The 18,763-nt window shown below is 52.6% G+C and overlaps 1 protein-coding gene across 6 annotated transcripts in view; it reads left to right on the top strand.

Annotated features, from left to right (window-relative positions):
- LOC106603998 (solute carrier family 12 member 7) overlaps window positions 1–18,763 on the top strand; it is a 125,142-nt gene that overhangs the window by 80,426 nt on the left and 25,953 nt on the right. For all 6 annotated transcript variants that reach the window (XM_045702779.2, XM_045702780.2, XM_045702782.2 and 3 more), the window contains exons 5-13: window positions 594–648; window positions 862–992; window positions 1,170–1,411; window positions 1,643–1,854; window positions 2,962–3,129; window positions 4,317–4,415; window positions 4,952–5,009; window positions 5,456–5,630; window positions 5,721–5,839. In XM_045702779.2, coding sequence (XP_045558735.1) covers window positions 594–648; window positions 862–992; window positions 1,170–1,411; window positions 1,643–1,854; window positions 2,962–3,129; window positions 4,317–4,415; window positions 4,952–5,009; window positions 5,456–5,630; window positions 5,721–5,839 — 1,259 coding nt within the window. The remainder of the gene's footprint in view (window positions 1–593; window positions 649–861; window positions 993–1,169; window positions 1,412–1,642; window positions 1,855–2,961; window positions 3,130–4,316; window positions 4,416–4,951; window positions 5,010–5,455; window positions 5,631–5,720; window positions 5,840–18,763) is intronic.

Consider the following 18,763-nt stretch of genomic DNA (forward strand, 5'->3'; position numbering starts at 1 on the left):
GGCCAATACCCTCTGTCTTGACAGATGGGTAGTGTGTTCTTATAGCAGTGTGCCATGCAGTGGGATGGTCTGTGTGGACAATTAAGTTCCCCTCTTTGTAACAATCAGAAAATAGTGTCTCTGGATTGGCTTGAGGAGCTTCTTTTTGTATTTATTCCATGCAGTGATATTTTTGTGTATATAAGGGGTACTGTACTCTGATGACCTCTGCACAGGGAGAAGCCATGGAGGCCCCTGTATTTGGGTGGGGGAGGCTGTGATGCTCTGCTTCCATTGTTGGGCTCAGCAGCTTTGCAGCTGGGACATCTGTCCTATCCTAGCAAGCTTGGTAGCTTAGTAGCCTTAACTTAGCATCAAGTATTTATATATAACTCTTACTTTTTGGCTTCAAACTGAACATGGACCGATTTCAGGGAAAAGGGGCTCATATCAATTACCCAGCTGCCTGTGATTGTGTTCCTAAAGATTTAAAAGCCACAGCTGAGTCGTTTAGCCACTAAATATGGGATAAGCTCCACCCTGATTGTTTTTCTTTGGATTCCATGCATTTTAGATTTACAAATGTTGGGATTTTTTCTCTCTCTTCTTCGCAGACAATGCTGACAGCCATATCAATGAGTGCCATCGCTACGAATGGTGTAGTTCCAGGTAGGTTCACTGTGGATAATGGTACATTTCTACTAAATAGAATTGGGCTGACATTTCCTTCAAGAATTTTAACTAAGAATTATGATGAAAATCGTTTAGCGATTTTGGGTTCCAGCACCAGAGGGAACAATATGTACCACTACACCTCAACGTGAGTTTTCTCCATGGCTGTGGTTGTGACTGGCTCTGTCCCCCGTTGTTGTTGGTCTGTAGCTGGAGGTTCCTACTACATGATCTCAAGGTCGCTGGGGCCAGAGTTCGGCGGGGCCGTGGGGCTCTGCTTCTACCTGGGGACCACCTTCGCTGGCTCCATGTACATTCTCGGTACTATAGAGATTCTGTTAGTGAGTATCCTTTGCAAAGATACTGTTGTTTTTACTACTACTTCATCTGTAGATATTAATACATGAACGGATAACAACACCTGATGAGGCTGTTATCTGAACCTTTCATCACGCTGTACCCTACTGAACTGAACGTCTCTGATGACCCCCCCGTCCCCCGTCCCCGTCTCCTCCCAGACCTACATTGTGCCTAGTGCGGCCATCTTCAAGGCAGAGAAGAAGGAGAATGAGCCGGAGGCACTGCTCAACAACATGCGGGTGTACGGCACCTGCTGCCTCACCCTCATGTCCCTGGTGGTGTTCGTGGGGGTCAAGTACGTCAACAAGCTGGCCCTGGTCTTCCTGGCTTGTGTCATCCTCTCCATTCTGGCTATCTACGCCGGAGTCATCAAGACCGCCTTCGAACCGCCGGACTTCCCGTGAGTCTAGTCTGAACTCACGGCCTTGTTGAAAAATACAACCAGAAACCACTAGAAGCAAACACACACACACACACACACACACACACACACACACACACACACACACACACACACACACACACGACTCTTGGTCTTACCTCCGATCAGGAAGACCATGGCCAGAACATCAAAAACATTTTTTTTCCTTTGAGATTTTTTAAAATGTTTCGTTCTATATCCTCCTCCCAGTATTTGCCTGTTGGGGAACCGCACGTTGCAGAACCACAACTTCGACCAGTGTTTGAAGACGATGGAGGTGGACAACGTGACAGTCACCACCAAGCTGTGGTCCCTGTTCTGTGACTCTCCAGAGCTCAACGCCACCTGCAACGAATACTTCACTCTCAACAACGTCACTGTGATCCAGGGAATCCCTGGCCTGACCAGCGGGGTCATCAGAGGTGAGAGACCCCCCCCCCACTCACCCATAATTCTTTGTGATTAAATTATGCAACAAACTTTAATTGTGGGGTGAATGTTCCCATGATGTAAAGTCTGCCCTCACTGCTAAAGCAATGCACTTTCCCCCTCAGTCCTGCTGACACCTTATCCTAATGGAATCCAGGATTACCATCATTAGTTTTTATTTGTAGTAGAGCATAACGCTGTGTCAGTTCCTCTCAGACTACTTACTATATTACCCTTGAAGCTCTTATGAGAATTAGATTAGGACGATTCCGTGCGGCTCAGTTGGTAGAGCATGGCACTTACAACGTCAGGGTTCTAGGTTCGATTCCCACGGGGGACCATTACTAACAAATATGAACATGTATGCAGTCAATACTGGAAGTGGCTCTGGATAAGAGTGTGTGCTAAATGAGTAAAATGTCAAATGAAGATGTACAGGCAACGTGATCGTGACATCCAATAGAGAGGGATGTTTTTCTCTTGCTGGGAAGGCTGACGCCAAGGATGAGCTGAACGCCCCTCTCTGTCTGCGGTTGCTTATCTGCTTTACACTATTGCGATGGACCCCTATAAAGAAGAATGCATCGGGTCCATCTCGATGGTGTTAAAAAGTAGTGGAGACCGTGGGAAGTTTTCAGGACCATGATCCCATGTCTAGTTTATTTACTGACCAGGATCTGTTTTTATTAAAGCCAATGATGGAGGGGAACTGTCTTCCTTTCAATCAGCATAGTATCATCTACATCCATCCTAGATTTAGGCTGAGATGCAGCGATACCACGGCCGTCAGAACAATTGACATACTATTGGGTTATCATAACACCTTCAAGACATTCCCAAACTCTGACATTGATGTCCACTCCCACATCATCACTTCCAAATTGCTCAAATTCCTTAAGTTATGGAATCAGGCGTGTGCAGGCAGGTGATTTGACGAGTCCCATATGTGTATTCTGTGTTCTTCCTTCAGCGGATAGTGACTAGTGATTGTCCTCCCTTCCTCTCTCTCTTTTCTACCTTCTCATCTCACTCCCTCTCTCTTAACCACCCCTCCGCTCCCTCTTCCAATCCCTCCACTTCATCCCCCCCACCCTCCACAGACAACATCTGGGGGGACTACGGTCCTAACGGCATGTTGGTAGAGAATAAGCACCAGGTGTCGGAGCCGGCTGCAGACACCTCCCAGGATATATACATGCCCTACGTGGCCAATGACATCACCACCTTCTTCACCCTGCTGGTGGGCATCTACTTCCCCTCCGTCACAGGTATGGTCACATGGCCATCTACTTCCCCTCCGTCACAGGTATGTTCACATGGCCATCTACTTGTATAAACAGGAGGAAAGGGAAGCGCTGCTAAGGTACACAATAACATGTACGTGTCGGTGAGAGTCTCACCTTACAATAATGGATCTTTGTAGATAAGAAACATTATACATTTTTTTTACATGTATTTATTTATGGCAATAAACGGTCTCCACATATACTTCCATAAAACATTTTTTTACTGCCACCTGGGGACCTTCAGACGAGTGTTGTGAGACCTGTGGGCGTCCTAGAGAAAAACAACATGTACGTGTTTGTGAGAGTCTCACCTTTACACAGAGGGGTTATGTTAGTGTTTAGCCCAAACTGTTCAGATGCTACAGACAGAAGATGATCGGCTGTACCAACTTAAAACCAGTTCCCAAGACGCTTGTGGAGAACACCTTCGTGTTCATGTCTTCTCTTTCCATAGAGGGTTCATAATAGTTTGCAGGCCAAACCGTTCAGACGCTACAGACGATTGTGTTTTCTGGAAGTGCGACATCGGCGGATGCGATGGATTGAGACGCATCCAATGCAAAAATATCTCTACATTTAAAACTGACAGATTTTTATGGGGTCGCGGACATCGACTCTAGGGGGTAAAAAACAACAAGGAAATGAAGACACATTCTCTTGTGTTTGAATTGGTTATTCGGGTAACATTTTTGAATAACTTTCATTAATAAGTATTAAGTAAGCATTAGTAAGCTATTTATTAATGGTGTACAGACATACTTTTAATTAATGTGTATTCCAACCAATCAACCCACATTGTGTATTTATATTGCCATTTTTACATGAACAGTTGTTGTGTTGTTGATGTTTCACAGTAATCCAGCCTAGACCCCCCCGAAGAACCCCAACACCCAGAGAACAGGCAGCAGGACAGTAACCAGGCCTAGACCCCCCACCCCACACCCAGAGAACAAGTAGCAGGACAGTAACCCGGCCTAGACCCCCCCACCCCACACCCAGAGAACAAGCAGCAGGACAGTAACCCAGCCTAGACCCCCCACCCCACACCCAAAGAACAAGTAGCAGGACAGTAACCCGGCCTAGGGGTGGTAGCCTAGGTCCTACCTGGACACCCAGAGTGAAGATCTTATTTAATAATGTAACCAACTTCCTATTTCCCCTCCTCACAGGAATCATGGCTGGATCCAACAGGTCTGGTGATCTCAGGGACGCCCAGAAGTCCATCCCCATAGGAACCATCATGGCCATCGCCACCACCACCTTCATCTGTATCTTTAATGACAGCAACAACAGCCCAACCATACAAGTGTCTTAAAAGGACAAATATAAGCACCCAGGGGTGCAGCTTTCACTGGGGACATGTCCGTCCGCCCCCCCCCCCCCCCCCCCCCCACACATTCTGAAATAAATGTTTTATCCCCAAAACGAGGCAACGGTGTGCTTTATGACCTTTTGGACATCTCTGAGTGATCGGATAGGTTTGTTTGTATTTGTATTTCCCAGTTGGATAAAAACTCCAATGTCCCACTTCTAAAACCAAAGTTGTGCCCCTGCAAGCACCTACCAAATTATTATAATACGTTAACTTAAACTGTAAAGGTAGGTCGTGTTCATTTGGGTTCTCCATAGCAAAACGTAGCAATGGTAATCGCAATGGTAATCGCAAATGAGAATTCTTTATACAACAAGTTCAGGTAGCCTAACCGCACTCTGCTCCGTTTGGTGCTCAAATGAATGTGATCATTGTTTTGTTTTTCACCTCTTTTGCCCTGCCGATGCTAATTTCCTTAATGGTGCCAACCAGACATTAGTTCTGTCATACTGTTTGGCGCCTGCATCGAGGGGGTGGTGCTCAGAGACAAGTAAGTGCTGTTTCACTTTTCACACTTGGTATGAAAGCAATACAAATGTCTTGTTTTTATTTGTTAAAGAAAGCTATACAAATGTCTTGTTTATTTGTTAAAGAAACCAATACAAATGTCTTGTTTTTATTTGTTATTGAAAGCAGTACCAATGTCTTGTTTATTTGTTTCGCCCCCATATGGGCATTGAGGGAGAAATAGTTATCTGGATTGAAAACATCTGTTTGCCTTCATAAAGCTGTTTGTCTGAGCCACATAGTAGGCCCTTGTAACACACAGCATTATCAGGGGGAAAGTTCAAGTAAATTATACTGGGTACACAATGGTCAAAGCTAGTGTTGTCTTTCTGGCTAGGCTTTTCTCTGTTTCAGAAGTGTGGTTATGCATATCCCAGCGTGACCGTAGTATCTGAGTACTTTGCTAGTGAATACATCTGTTTGTCCTAGGTTTGGGGACTCGGTCAAAGGGAACCTGGTGATTGGCATCCTGGCTTGGCCCTCCCCCTGGGTGATTGTGATTGGCTCGTTCTTCTCATGCTGTGGAGCAGGTCTACAGAGTCTCACTGGAGCCCCCCGGCTGCTGCAGGCCATCGCAAGAGACGGCATCGTGCCATTCCTACAGGTCAGACACACACATACTGTCGATGCACGCACGCACGCACGCACACACTCACGCACACAAACAAACTCTCTGGCTGTCCCTATCTCCCAGGTGTTTGGTCATGGCAAGGCTAATGGAGAGCCCACCTGGGCCCTGCTGTTGACTGGTGGGATCTGTGAGATCGGTATCCTCATTGCTTCTCTGGACGCTGTCGCCCCCATCCTCTCCATGTGAGTACCCCCCTCTACCATCCTCTCCATGTCACGACCCCCCTCTACCATCCTCTCCATGTGAGTACCTCCCTCTACCATCCTCTCCATGTGAGTACCCCCCTCTACCATCCTCTCCATGTCAGTACCCCCCTCTACCATCCTCTCTGTCACACCATCCTCCTTGTTAGTACCCCCCTCTACCATCCTCTCCATGTCAGTACCCCCCTCTACCATCCTCTCCATGTGAGTACCCCCCTCTACCATCCTCTCTGTCACACCATCCTCCTTGTTAGTACCCCCCTCTACCATCCTCTCCATGTGAGTACCCCCCTCTACCATCCTCTCCATGTGAGTACCCCCCTCTACCATCCTCTCTGTCACACCATCCTCCTTGTTAGTACCCCCCTCTACCATCCTCTCCATGTGAGTACCCCCCTCTACCATCCTCTCTGTCACACCATCCTCCTTGTTAGTACCCCCCTCTACCATCCTCTCCATGTCAGTACCCCCCTCTACCATCCCTCGTCCCCACCCCTGTGAGTACCCCCCTCTACCATCCTCTCTGTCACACCATCCTCCTTGTTAGTACCCCCCTCTACCATCCTCTCCATGTGAGTACCCCCCTCTACCATCCTCTCCATGTGAGTACCCCCCTCTACCATCCTCTCCATGTCAGTACCCCCCTCTACCATCCTCTCTGTCACACCATCCTCCATGTGAGTACCCCCCTCTACCATCCTCTCCATGTGAGTACCCCCCTCTACCATCCTCTCCATGTGAGTACCCCCCTCTACCATCCTCTCTATGTCAGTACCCCCCTCTACCATGTCCTCTCCAAGTCAGTACCCCCCACTGCCGTCCTCTCCATGTCAGTACCCGCCCTCTACCATCATCTCCATGTCAGTACCCGCCCTCTACCATCATCTCCATGTCAGTACCCCCCCCTCTACCATCCTCTCCATGTCACTACCCCCCTCTACCATCCTCTCCATGTTAGTACCCCCCTCTACCATCCTCTCCATGTCAGTACCCCCCTCTACCATCCTCTCCATGTCAGTACCCCCCCCTCTACCATCCTCTCCATGTCAGTACCCCACCTCTACCATCCTCTCCATGTTAGTACCCCCCTCTACCATCCTCTCCATGGCAGTACCCCCCATCTACCATCCTCTCTATGTCAGTACTCCCCCTCTACCATCCTCTCCATGTCAGTAATAACCCCTCTACCATCCTCTCTATGTCAGTACCCCCCTCTACCATCCTCTCCATGTGAGTACCCCCCTCTACCATCCTCTCCATGTGAGTACCCCCCTCTACCATCCTCTCTATGTCAGTACCCCCCTCTAATGTCCTCTCCAAGTCAGTACCCCCCACTGCCGTCCTCTCCATGTCAGTACCCGCCCTCTACCATCATCTCCATGTCAGTACCCGCCCTCTACCATCATCTCCATGTCAGTACCCCCCCTCTACCATCCTCTCCATGTCACTACCCCCCTCTACCATCCTCTCCATGTTAGTACCCCCCTCTACCATCCTCTCCATGTCAGTACCCCCCCTCTACCATCCTCTCCATGTCAGTACCCCCCTCTACCATCCTCTCCATGTCAGTACCCCCCCTCTACCATCCTCTCCATGTCAGTACCCCCCCTCTACCATCCTCTCCATGTTAGTACCCCCCTCTACCATCCTCTCCATGTCAGTACCCCCCTCTACCATCCTCTCCATGTCAGTACCCCCCTCTACCATCCTCTCTATGTCAGTACCCCCCTCTACCATCCTCTCCATGTCAGTACCCCCCTCTACCATCCTCTCCATGTCAGTACCCCCCTCTACCATCCTCTCTATGTCAGTACCCCCCTCTACCATCCTCTCCATGTGAGTACCCCCCCTCTACCATCCTCTCCATGTCAGTACCCCACCTCTACCATCCTCTCCATGTTAGTACCCCCCTCTACCATCCTCTCCATGTCAGTACCCCCCTCTACCATCCTCTCCATGTCAGTACCCCCCCTCTACCATCCTCTCTATGTCAGTAACCCCCCTCTACCATCCTCTCCATGTCAGTAATACCCCCTCTACCATCCTCTCTATGTCAGTACCCCCCTCTACCATCCTCTCCATGTTAGTACCCCCCTCTACCATCCTCTCCATGTCAGTACCCCCCTCTACCATCCTCTCCATGTCAGTACCCCCCTCTACCATCCTCTCCATGTCAGTACCCCCCTCTACCATCCTCTGTCACACCATCCTCCTTGTTAGTACCATCCTCTCTCACACCATCCTCCTTGTTAGTACCCCCCTCTACCATCCTCTCCCTGTCAGTACCCCCCTCTACCATCCTCTCTCATGTCAGTACCCCCCCTCTACCATCCTCTCTATGTCAGTACCCCCCCTCTACCATCCTCTCCCTGTCAGTACCCCACCTCTACCATCCTCTCTCATGTTAGTACCCCCCCCTCTACCATCCTCTCTATGTTAGTACCCCCCTCTACCATCCTCTCTATGTGAGTACCCCCCTCACCATCCTCTCCATGTTAGTACCGCCCCACCATCCTCTCCATGTGAGTACCCCCCTCTACCATCCTCTCTATGTCAGTACCCCCCTCTAATGTCCTCTCCATGTCAGTACCCCCCTCTACCGTCCTCTCCTTGTTAGTACCCCCCTCTCTTCCATCCTCTCCAAGTCAGTACCCCCCACTGCCGTCCTCTCCATGTCAGTACCCGCCCTCTACCATCATCTCCATGTCAGTACCCGCCCTCTACCATCATCTCCATGTCAGTACCCCCCCTCTACCATCCTCTCCATGTCACTACCCCCCTCTACCATCCTCTCCATGTTAGTACCCCCCTCTACCATCCTCTCCATGTCAGTACCCCCCCTCTACCATCCTCTCCATGTCAGTACCCCCCTCTACCATCCTCTCCATGTCAGTACCCCCCCTCTACCATCCTCTCCATGTCAGTACCCCCCCTCTACCATCCTCTCCATGTCAGTACCCCCCTCTACCATCCTCTCCATGTCAGTACCCCCCTCTACCATCCTCTCTATGTCAGTACCCCCCTCTACCATCCTCTCCATGTCAGTACCCCCCTCTACCATCCTCTCCATGTCAGTACCCCCCCTCTACCATCCTCTCCATGTCAGTACCCCCCCTCTACCATCCTCTCCATGTTAGTACCCCCCCTCTACCATCCTCTCCATGTTAGTACCCCCCCTCTACCATCCTCTCCATGTTAGTACCCCCCCTCTACCATCCTCTCCATGTCAGTACCCCCTCTACCATCCTCTCTATGTCAGTAATACCCCCTCTACCATCCTCTCTATGTCAGTAATACCCCCTCTACCATCCTCTCCATGTCAGTACCCCCCTCTACCATCCTCTCCATGTCAGTACCCCCCTCTACCATCCTCTCCATGTCAGTACCCCCCTCTACCATCCTCTGTCACACCATCCTCCTTGTTAGTACCCCCCTCTACCATCCTCTCCCTGTCAGTACCCCCCTCTACCATCCTCTCTATGTTAGTACCCCCCTCTACCATCCTCTCTATGTTAGTACCCCCCTCTACCATCCTCTTCATGTTAGTACCCCCCCTCTACCATCCTCTCTATGTGAGTACCCCCCCACCATCCTCTCCATGTTAGTACCGCCCCACCATCCTCTCCATGTCAGTACCCCCCTCTACCGTCCTCTCCATGTCAGTACCCCCCTGTACCGTCCTCTCCATGTCAGTACCCCCCTCTACCGTCCTCTCCATGTTAGTACCCCCCTCTACCATCCTCTCCATGTCAGTACCCCCCCTCTACCATCCTCTCCATGTCAGTACCCCACCCTCTACCATCCTCTCCATGTTAGTACCCCCCTCTACCATCCTCTCCATGTCAGTACCCCCTCTCTACCACCCTCTCCATGTGAGTACCCCCCTCTACCATCCTCTTCATGTTAGTACCCCCCTCTACCATCCTCTCCATGTGAGTACCCCCCTCTACCATCCTCTCCATGTGAGTACCCCCCTCTACCATCCTCTTCATGTTAGTACCCCCCCCTCTACCATCCTCTCCATGTGAGTACCCCCCTCTACCATCCTCTCCATGTGAGTACCCCCCCCTCTACCATCCTCTCCATGTGAGTACCCCCCTCTACCATCCTCTTCATGTTAGTACCCCCCCCCTCTACCATCCTCTCCATGTGAGTACCCCCCTCTACCATCCTCTCCATGTGAGTACCCCCCTCTACCATCCTCTCCATGTCAGTACCCCCCTCTACCATCCTCTCTGTCACACCATCCTCCTTGTTAGTACCCCCCTCTACCATCCTCTCCATGTCAGTACCATCCTCTCCATGTGAGTACCCCCCTCTACCATCCTCTCTGTCACACCATCCTCCTTGTTAGTACCCCCCTCTACCATCCTCTCCATGTGAGTACCCCCCTCTACCATCCTCTCTGTCACACCATCCTCCTTGTTAGTACCCCCCTCTACCATCCTCTCTGTCACACCATCCTCCTTGTTAGTACCACCCTCTACCATCCTCTCCATGTGAGTACCCCCCTCTACCATCCTCTCTGTCACACCATCCTCCTTGTTAGTACCCCCCTCTACCATCCTCTCCATGTGAGTACCCCCTCTACCATCCTCTCCATGTGAGTACCCCCCTCTACCATCCTCTCTGTCACACCATCCTCCTTGTTAGTACCCCCCTCTACCATCCTCTCCATGTGAGTACCCCCCTCTACCATCCTCTCTGTCACACCATCCTCCTTGTTAGTACCACCCTCTACCATCCTCTCCATGTGAGTACCCCCCCTCTACCATCCTCTCTGTCACACCATCCTCCTTGTTAGTACCACCCTCTACCATCCTCTCTGTCACACCATCCTCCTTGTTAGTACCACCCTCTACCATCCTCTCCATGTGAGTACCCCCCTCTACCATCCTCTCTGTCACACCATCCTCCTTGTTAGTACCCCCCTCTACCATCCTCTCTGTCACACCATCCTCCTTGTTAGTACCACCCTCTACCATCCTCTCCATGTGAGTACCCCCCTCTACCATCCTCTCTGTCACACCATCCTCCTTGTTAGTACCCCCCTCTACCATCCTCTCCATGTGAGTACCCCCTCTACCATCCTCTCCATGTGAGTACCCCCCTCTACCATCCTCTCCATGTGAGTACCCCCCTCTACCGTCCTCTCCATGTCAGTACCCCCCTCTACCGTCCTCTCCTTGTTAGTACCCCCCTCTCTTCCATCCTCTCCAAGTCAGTACCCCCCACTGCCGTCCTCTCCATGTCAGTACCCCCCCTCTACCATCCTCTCCATGTCAGTACCCCCCCTCTACCATCCTCTCCATGTTAGTACCCCCCTCTACCATCCTCTCTATGTGAGTACCCCCCTCTACCATCCTCTCCATGTCAGTATCCCCCCTCTACCATCCTCTCCATGTGAGTACCCCCCTCTACCATCCTCTCCATGTGAGTACCCCCCTCTACCATCCTCTCCATGTCAGTACCCCCCCCTACCATCCTCTCCATGTCAGTACCCCCCTCTACCATCCTCTCCATGTCAGTATCCCCCCTCTACCATCCTCTCCATGTGAGTACCCCCCTCTACCATCCTCTCCATGTCACTACCCCCCTCTACCATCCTCTCCATGTGAGTACCCCCCTCTACCATCCTCTCCATGTGAGTACCCCCCTCTACCATCCTCTCCATGTGAGTACCCCCCTCTACCATCCTCTCCATGTCACTACCCCCCTCTACCATCCTCTCCATGTGAGTACCCCCCTCTACCATCCTCTCCATGTGAGTACCCCCCTCTACCATCCTCTCCATGTCACTACCCCCCTCTACCATCCTCTCCATGTTAGTACCCCCCTCTACCATCCTCTCCATGTCAGTACCCCCCTCTACCATACTCTCTATGTCAGTACCCCCCTATACCATACTCTCTATGTCAGTACCCCGCTCTACCATCCTCTCCATGTCAGTACCCCCCTCTACCATCCTCTCCATGTCAGTACCCCCCTCTACCATCCTCTGTCACACCATCCTCCTTGTTAGTACCCCCCTCTACCATCCTCTCCCTGTCAGTACCCCCCTCTACCATCCTCTCTATGTTAGTACCCCCCTCTACCATCCTCTCTATGTGAGTACCCCCCCACCATCCTCTCCATGTTAGTACCGCCCCACCATCCTCTCCATGTCAGTACCCCCCTCTACCGTCCTCTCCATGTCAGTACCCCCCCTCTACCATCCTCTCCATGTCAGTACCCCCCCTCTACCATCCTCTCCATGTCAGTACCCCCCCTCTACCATCCTCTCCATGTTAGTACCCCCCTCTACCATCCTCTTCATGTTAGTACCCCCCTCTACCATCCTCTCCATGTGAGTACCCCCCTCTACCATCCTCTCCATGTGAGTACCCCCCTCTACCATCCTCTTCATGTTAGTACCCCCCCTCTACCATCCTCTCCATGTGAGTACCCCCCTCTACCATCCTCTCCATGTGAGTACCCCCCTCTACCATCCTCCTTGTTAGTACCCCCCTCTACCATCCTCTCCATGTGAGTACCCCCCTCTACCATCCTCTCCATGTGAGTACCCCCCTCTACCATCCTCTTCATGTTAGTACCCCTCCTCTACCATCCTCTCCATGTCAGTACCCCCTCTCTACCACCCTCTCCATGTGAGTACCCCCCTCTACCATCCTCTTCATGTTAGTACCCCCCTCTACCATCCTCTCCATGTGAGTACCCCCCTCTACCATCCTCTCCATGTGAGTACCCCCCTCTACCATCCTCTTCATGTTAGTACCCCCCCCTCTACCATCCTCTCCATTTGAGTACCCCCCTCTACCATCCTCTCCATGTGAGTACCCCCCTCTACCATCCTCTCCATGTGAGTACCCCCCTCTACCATCCTCTCCATGTCAGTACCCCCTCTCTACCACCCTCTCCATGTGAGTACCCCCCTCTACCATCCTCTTCATGTTAGTACCCCCCTCTACCATCCTCTCCATGTGAGTACCCCCCTCTACCATCCTCTCCCTGTCAGTACCCCCCTCTACCATCCTCTCTATGTTAGTACCCCCCTCTACCATCCTCTCTATGTTAGTACCCCCCTCTACCATCCTCTCTATGTTAGTACCGCCCCACCATCCTCTCCATGTCAGTACCCCCCTCTACCGTCCTCTCCATGTCAGTACCCCCCTGTACCGTCCTCTCCATGTCAGTACCCCCCTCTACCGTCCTCTCCATGTCAGTACCCCCCTCTACCATCCTCTCCATGTGAGTACCCCCCTCTACCATCCTCTCCATGTCAGTACCCCCTCTCTACCACCCTCTCCATGTGAGTACCCCCCTCTACCATCCTCTTCATGTTAGTACCCCCCTCTACCATCCTCTTCATGTTAGTACCCCCCTCTACCATCCTCTCCATGTGAGTACCCCCCTCTACCATCCTCTCCATGTGAGTACCCCCCTCTACCATCCTCTTCATGTTAGTACCCCCCCTCTACCATCCTCTCCATGTGAGTACCCCCCTCTACCATCCTCTCCATGTGAGTACCCCCCTCTACCATCCTCCTTGTTAGTACCCCCCTCTACCATCCTCTCCATGTGAGTACCCCCCTCTACCATCCTCTCCATGTGAGTACCCCCCTCTACCATCCTCTTCATGTTAGTACCCCTCCTCTACCATCCTCTCCATGTCAGTACCCCCTCTCTACCACCCTCTCCATGTGAGTACCCCCCTCTACCATCCTCTTCATGTTAGTACCCCCCTCTACCATCCTCTCCATGTGAGTACCCCCCTCTACCATCCTCTCCATGTGAGTACCCCCCTCTACCATCCTCTTCATGTTAGTACCCCCCCCTCTACCATCCTCTCCATTTGAGTACCCCCCTCTACCATCCTCTCCATGTGAGTACCCCCCTCTACCATCCTCTCCATGTGAGTACCCCCCTCTACCATCCTCTCCATGTCAGTACCCCCTCTCTACCACCCTCTCCATGTGAGTACCCCCCTCTACCATCCTCTTCATGTTAGTACCCCCCTCTACCATCCTCTCCATGTGAGTACCCCCCTCTACCATCCTCTCCCTGTCAGTACCCCCCTCTACCATCCTCTCTATGTTAGTACCCCCCTCTACCATCCTCTCTATGTTAGTACCCCCCTCTACCATCCTCTCTATGTTAGTACCGCCCCACCATCCTCTCCATGTCAGTACCCCCCTCTACCGTCCTCTCCATGTCAGTACCCCCCTGTACCGTCCTCTCCATGTCAGTACCCCCCTCTACCGTCCTCTCCATGTCAGTACCCCCCTCTACCATCCTCTCCATGTCAGTACCCCCCCTCTACCATCCTCTCCATGTCAGTACCCCCCCTCTACCATCCTCTCCATGTCAGTACCCCACCCTCTACCATCCTCTCCATGTTAGTACCCCCCTCTACCATCCTCTCCATGTCAGTACCCCCTCTCTACCACCCTCTCCATGTGAGTACCCCCCTCTACCATCCTCTTCATGTTAGTACCCCCCTCTACCATCCTCTCCATGTGAGTACCCCCCTCTACCATCCTCTCCATGTGAGTACCCCCCTCTACCATCCTCTTCATGTTAGTACCCCCCCCTCTACCATCCTCTCCATGTGAGTACCCCCCTCTACCATCCTCTCCATGTGAGTACCCCCCTCTACCATCCTCTTCATGTTAGTACCCCCCCCTCTACCATCCTCTCCATGTGAGTACCCCCCTCTACCATCCTCTCCATGTGAGTACCCCCCTCTACCATCCTCTCCATGTCAGTACCCCCCTCTACCATCCTCTCCATGTCAGTACCCCCCTCTACCATCCTCTGTCACACCATCCTCCTTGTTAGTACCCCCCTCTACCATCCTCTCCCTGTCAGTACCCCCCTCTACCATCCTCTCTATGTTAGTACCCCCCTCTACCATCCTCTCTATGTGAGTACCCCCCCACCATCCTCTCCATGTTAGTACCGCCCCACCATCCTCTCCATGTCAGTACCCCCCTCTACCGTCCTCTCCATGTCAGTACCCCCCCTCTACCATCCTCTCCATGTCAGTACCCCCCCTCTACCATCCTCTCCATGTCAGTACCCCCCCTCTACCATCCTCTCCATGTTAGTACCCCCCTCTACCATCCTCTTCATGTTAGTACCCCCCTCTACCATCCTCTCCATGTGAGTACCCCCCTCTACCATCCTCTCCATGTGAGTACCCCCCTCTACCATCCTCTTCATGTTAGTACCCCCCCTCTACCATCCTCTCCATGTGAGTACCCCCCTCTACCATCCTCCTTGTTAGTACCCCCCTCTACCATCCTCTCCATGTGAGTACCCCCCTCTACCATCCTCTCCATGTGAGTACCCCCCTCTACCATCCTCTTCATGTTAGTACCCCTCCTCTACCATCCTCTCCATGTCAGTACCCCCTCTCTACCACCCTCTCCATGTGAGTACCCCCCTCTACCATCCTCTTCATGTTAGTACCCCCCTCTACCATCCTCTCCATGTGAGTACCCCCCTCTACCATCCTCTCCATGTGAGTACCCCCCTCTACCATCCTCTTCATGTTAGTACCCCCCCCTCTACCATCCTCTCCATTTGAGTACCCCCCTCTACCATCCTCTCCATGTGAGTACCCCCCTCTACCATCCTCTCCATGTGAGTACCCCCCTCTACCATCCTCTCCATGTCAGTACCCCCTCTCTACCACCCTCTCCATGTGAGTACCCCCCTCTACCATCCTCTTCATGTTAGTACCCCCCTCTACCATCCTCTCCATGTGAGTACCCCCCTCTACCATCCTCTCCCTGTCAGTACCCCCCTCTACCATCCTCTCTATGTTAGTACCCCCCTCTACCATCCTCTCTATGTTAGTACCCCCCTCTACCATCCTCTCTATGTGAGTACCCCCCCACCATCCTCTCCATGTTAGTACCGCCCCACCATCCTCTCCATGTCAGTACCCCCCTCTACCGTCCTCTCCATGTCAGTACCCCCCTGTACCGTCCTCTCCATGTCAGTACCCCCCTCTACCGTCCTCTCCATGTTAGTACCCCCCTCTACCATCCTCTCCATGTCAGTACCCCCCCTCTACCATCCTCTCCATGTCAGTACCCCCCCTCTACCATCCTCTCCATGTCAGTACCCCACCCTCTACCATCCTCTCCATGTTAGTACCCCCCTCTACCATCCTCTCCATGTCAGTACCCCCTCTCTACCACTCCTCTCCATGTCGAGTACCCCCCTCTACCATCCTCTCCATGTCGAGTACCCCCCCTCTACCATCCTCTCTCATGTCTAGTACCCCCCCCTCTACCATCCTCTCCATGTGAGTACCCCCCTCTACCATCCTCTCCATGTGAGTACCCCCCTCTACCATCCTCTCCATGTCAGTACCCCCCTCTACCATCCTCTCTGTCACACCATCCTCCTTGTTAGTACCCCCCTCTACCATCCTCTCCATGTCAGTACCATCCTCTCCATGTGAGTACCCCCCTCTACCATCCTCTCTGTCACACCATCCTCCTTGTTAGTACCCCCCTCTACCATCCTCTCTGTCACACCATCCTCCTTGTTAGTACCACCCCTCTACCATCCTCTCCATGTGAGTACCCCCCTCTACCATCCTCTCTGTCACACCATCCTCCTTGTTAGTACCCCCCTCTACCATCCTCTCCATGTGAGTACCCCCTCTACCATCCTCTCCATGTGAGTACCCCCCCTCTACCATCCTCTCTGTCACACCATCCTCCTTGTTAGTACCCCCCTCTACCATCCTCTCCATGTCACTACCCCCCTCTACCATCCTCTCCATGTGAGTACCCCCCTCTACCATCCTCTCCATGTGAGTACCCCCCTCTACCATCCTCTCCATGTCAGTACCCCCCTCTACCATCCTCTGTCACACCATCCTCCTTGTTAGTACCCCCCTCTACCATCCTCTCCCTGTCAGTACCCCCCTCTACCATCCTCTCTATGTTAGTACCCCCCTCTACCATCCTCTCTATGTGAGTACCCCCCCACCATCCTCTCCATGTTAGTACCGCCCCACCATCCTCTCCATGTCAGTACCCCCCTCTACCGTCCTCTCCATGTCAGTACCCCCCCTCTACCATCCTCTCCATGTCAGTACCCCCCCTCTACCATCCTCTCCATGTTAGTACCCCCCTCTACCATCCTCTTCATGTTACACCCCCCTCTACCATCCTCTCCATGTGAGTACCCCCCTCTACCATCCTCTCCATGTGAGTACCCCCCTCTACCATCCTCTCCATGTGAGTACCCCCCTCTACCATCCTCTCCATGTGAGTACCCCCCTCTACCATCCTCTCCATGTTAGTACCCCCCCTCTACCATCCTCTCCATGTCAGTACCCCCTCTCTACCACCCTCTCCATGTGAGTACCCCCCTCTACCATCCTCTCCATGTCAGTACCCCCCCTCTACCATCCTCTCCATGTCAGTACCCCCCCCTCTACCATCCTCTCCATGTGAGTACCCCCCTCTACCATCCTCTCCATGTGAGTACCCCCCTCTACCATCCTCTCCATGTGAGTACCCCCCTCTACCATCCTCTCCATGTGAGTACCCCCCTCTACCATCCTCTCCATGTTAGTACCCCCCCCTACCATCCTCTCCATGTCAGTACCCCCTCTCTACCACCCTCTCCATGTGAGTACCCCCCTCTACCATCCTCTTCATGTTAGTACCCCCCTCTACCATCCTCTCCATGTGAGTACCCCCCTCTACCATCCTCTCCATGTGAGTACCCCCCTCTACCATACTCTTCATGTTAGTACCCCCCCCCTCTACCATCCTCTCCATTTGAGTACCCCCCTCTACCATCCTCTCCATGTGAGTACCCCCCTCTACCATCCTCTCCATGTGAGTACCCCCCTCTACCATCCTCTCCATGTCAGTACCCCCTCTCTACCACCCTCTCCATGTGAGTACCCCCCTCTACACATCCTCTTCATGTTAGTACCCCCCTCTACCATCCTCTCCATGTGAGTACCCCCCTCTACCATCCTCTCCATGTGACTACCCCCCTCTACCATCCTCTTCATGTTAGTACCCCCCCCCTCTACCATCCTCTCCATGTGAGTACCCCCCTCTACCATCCTCTCCATGTGAGTACCCTCTACCATCCTCTCCATGTCAGTACACCACTCTACCATCCTCTCTGTCACACCATCCTCCTTGTTAGTACCCACCTCTACCATCCTCTCCATGTCAGTACCCCCCTCTACCATCCTCTCCATGTGAGTACCCCCCTCTACCATCCTCTCTGTCACACCATCCTTTCTATGTCAGTACCCCCCTCTACCATCCTCCTTGTTAGTACCCCCCTCTACCATCCTCTCCATGTGAGTACCCCCCTCTACCGTCCTCTCCATGTCAGTACCCCCCTCTACTGTCCTCTCCTTGTTAGTACCCCCCTCTCTTCCATCCTCTCCATGTCAGTACCCCCCACTGCCGTCCTCTCCATGTCAGTACCCCCCCTCTACCATCCTCTCCATGTCAGTACCCCCCTCTACCATCCTCTCCATGTCAGTACCCCCCTCTACCATCCTCTCTATGTCATTACCCCCCTATACCATCCTCTCCATGTGAGTACCTCCCTCTACCATCCTCTCCATGTCAGTACCCCCCTATACCATCCTCTCCATGTGAGTACCTCCCTCTACCATCCTCTCCATGTCAGTACCCCCCCTCTACCATCCTCTCCATGTCAGTACCCCCCTCTACCATCCTCTCCATGTCAGTACCCCCCTCTACCATCCTCTCCATGTCAGTACCCCCCCTCTACCATCCTCTCCATGTGAGTACCCCCCCTCTACCATCCTCTCCATGTCAGTACCCCCCTCTACCATCCTCTCCATGTCAGTACCCCCCTCTACCATCCTCTCCATGTCAG

This window comes from Salmo salar, chromosome 19, assembly GCF_965601325.2.
Source record: "Salmo salar chromosome 19, fSalSal1, whole genome shotgun sequence".
Lineage (NCBI taxonomy): Eukaryota > Metazoa > Chordata > Actinopteri > Salmoniformes > Salmonidae > Salmo > Salmo salar.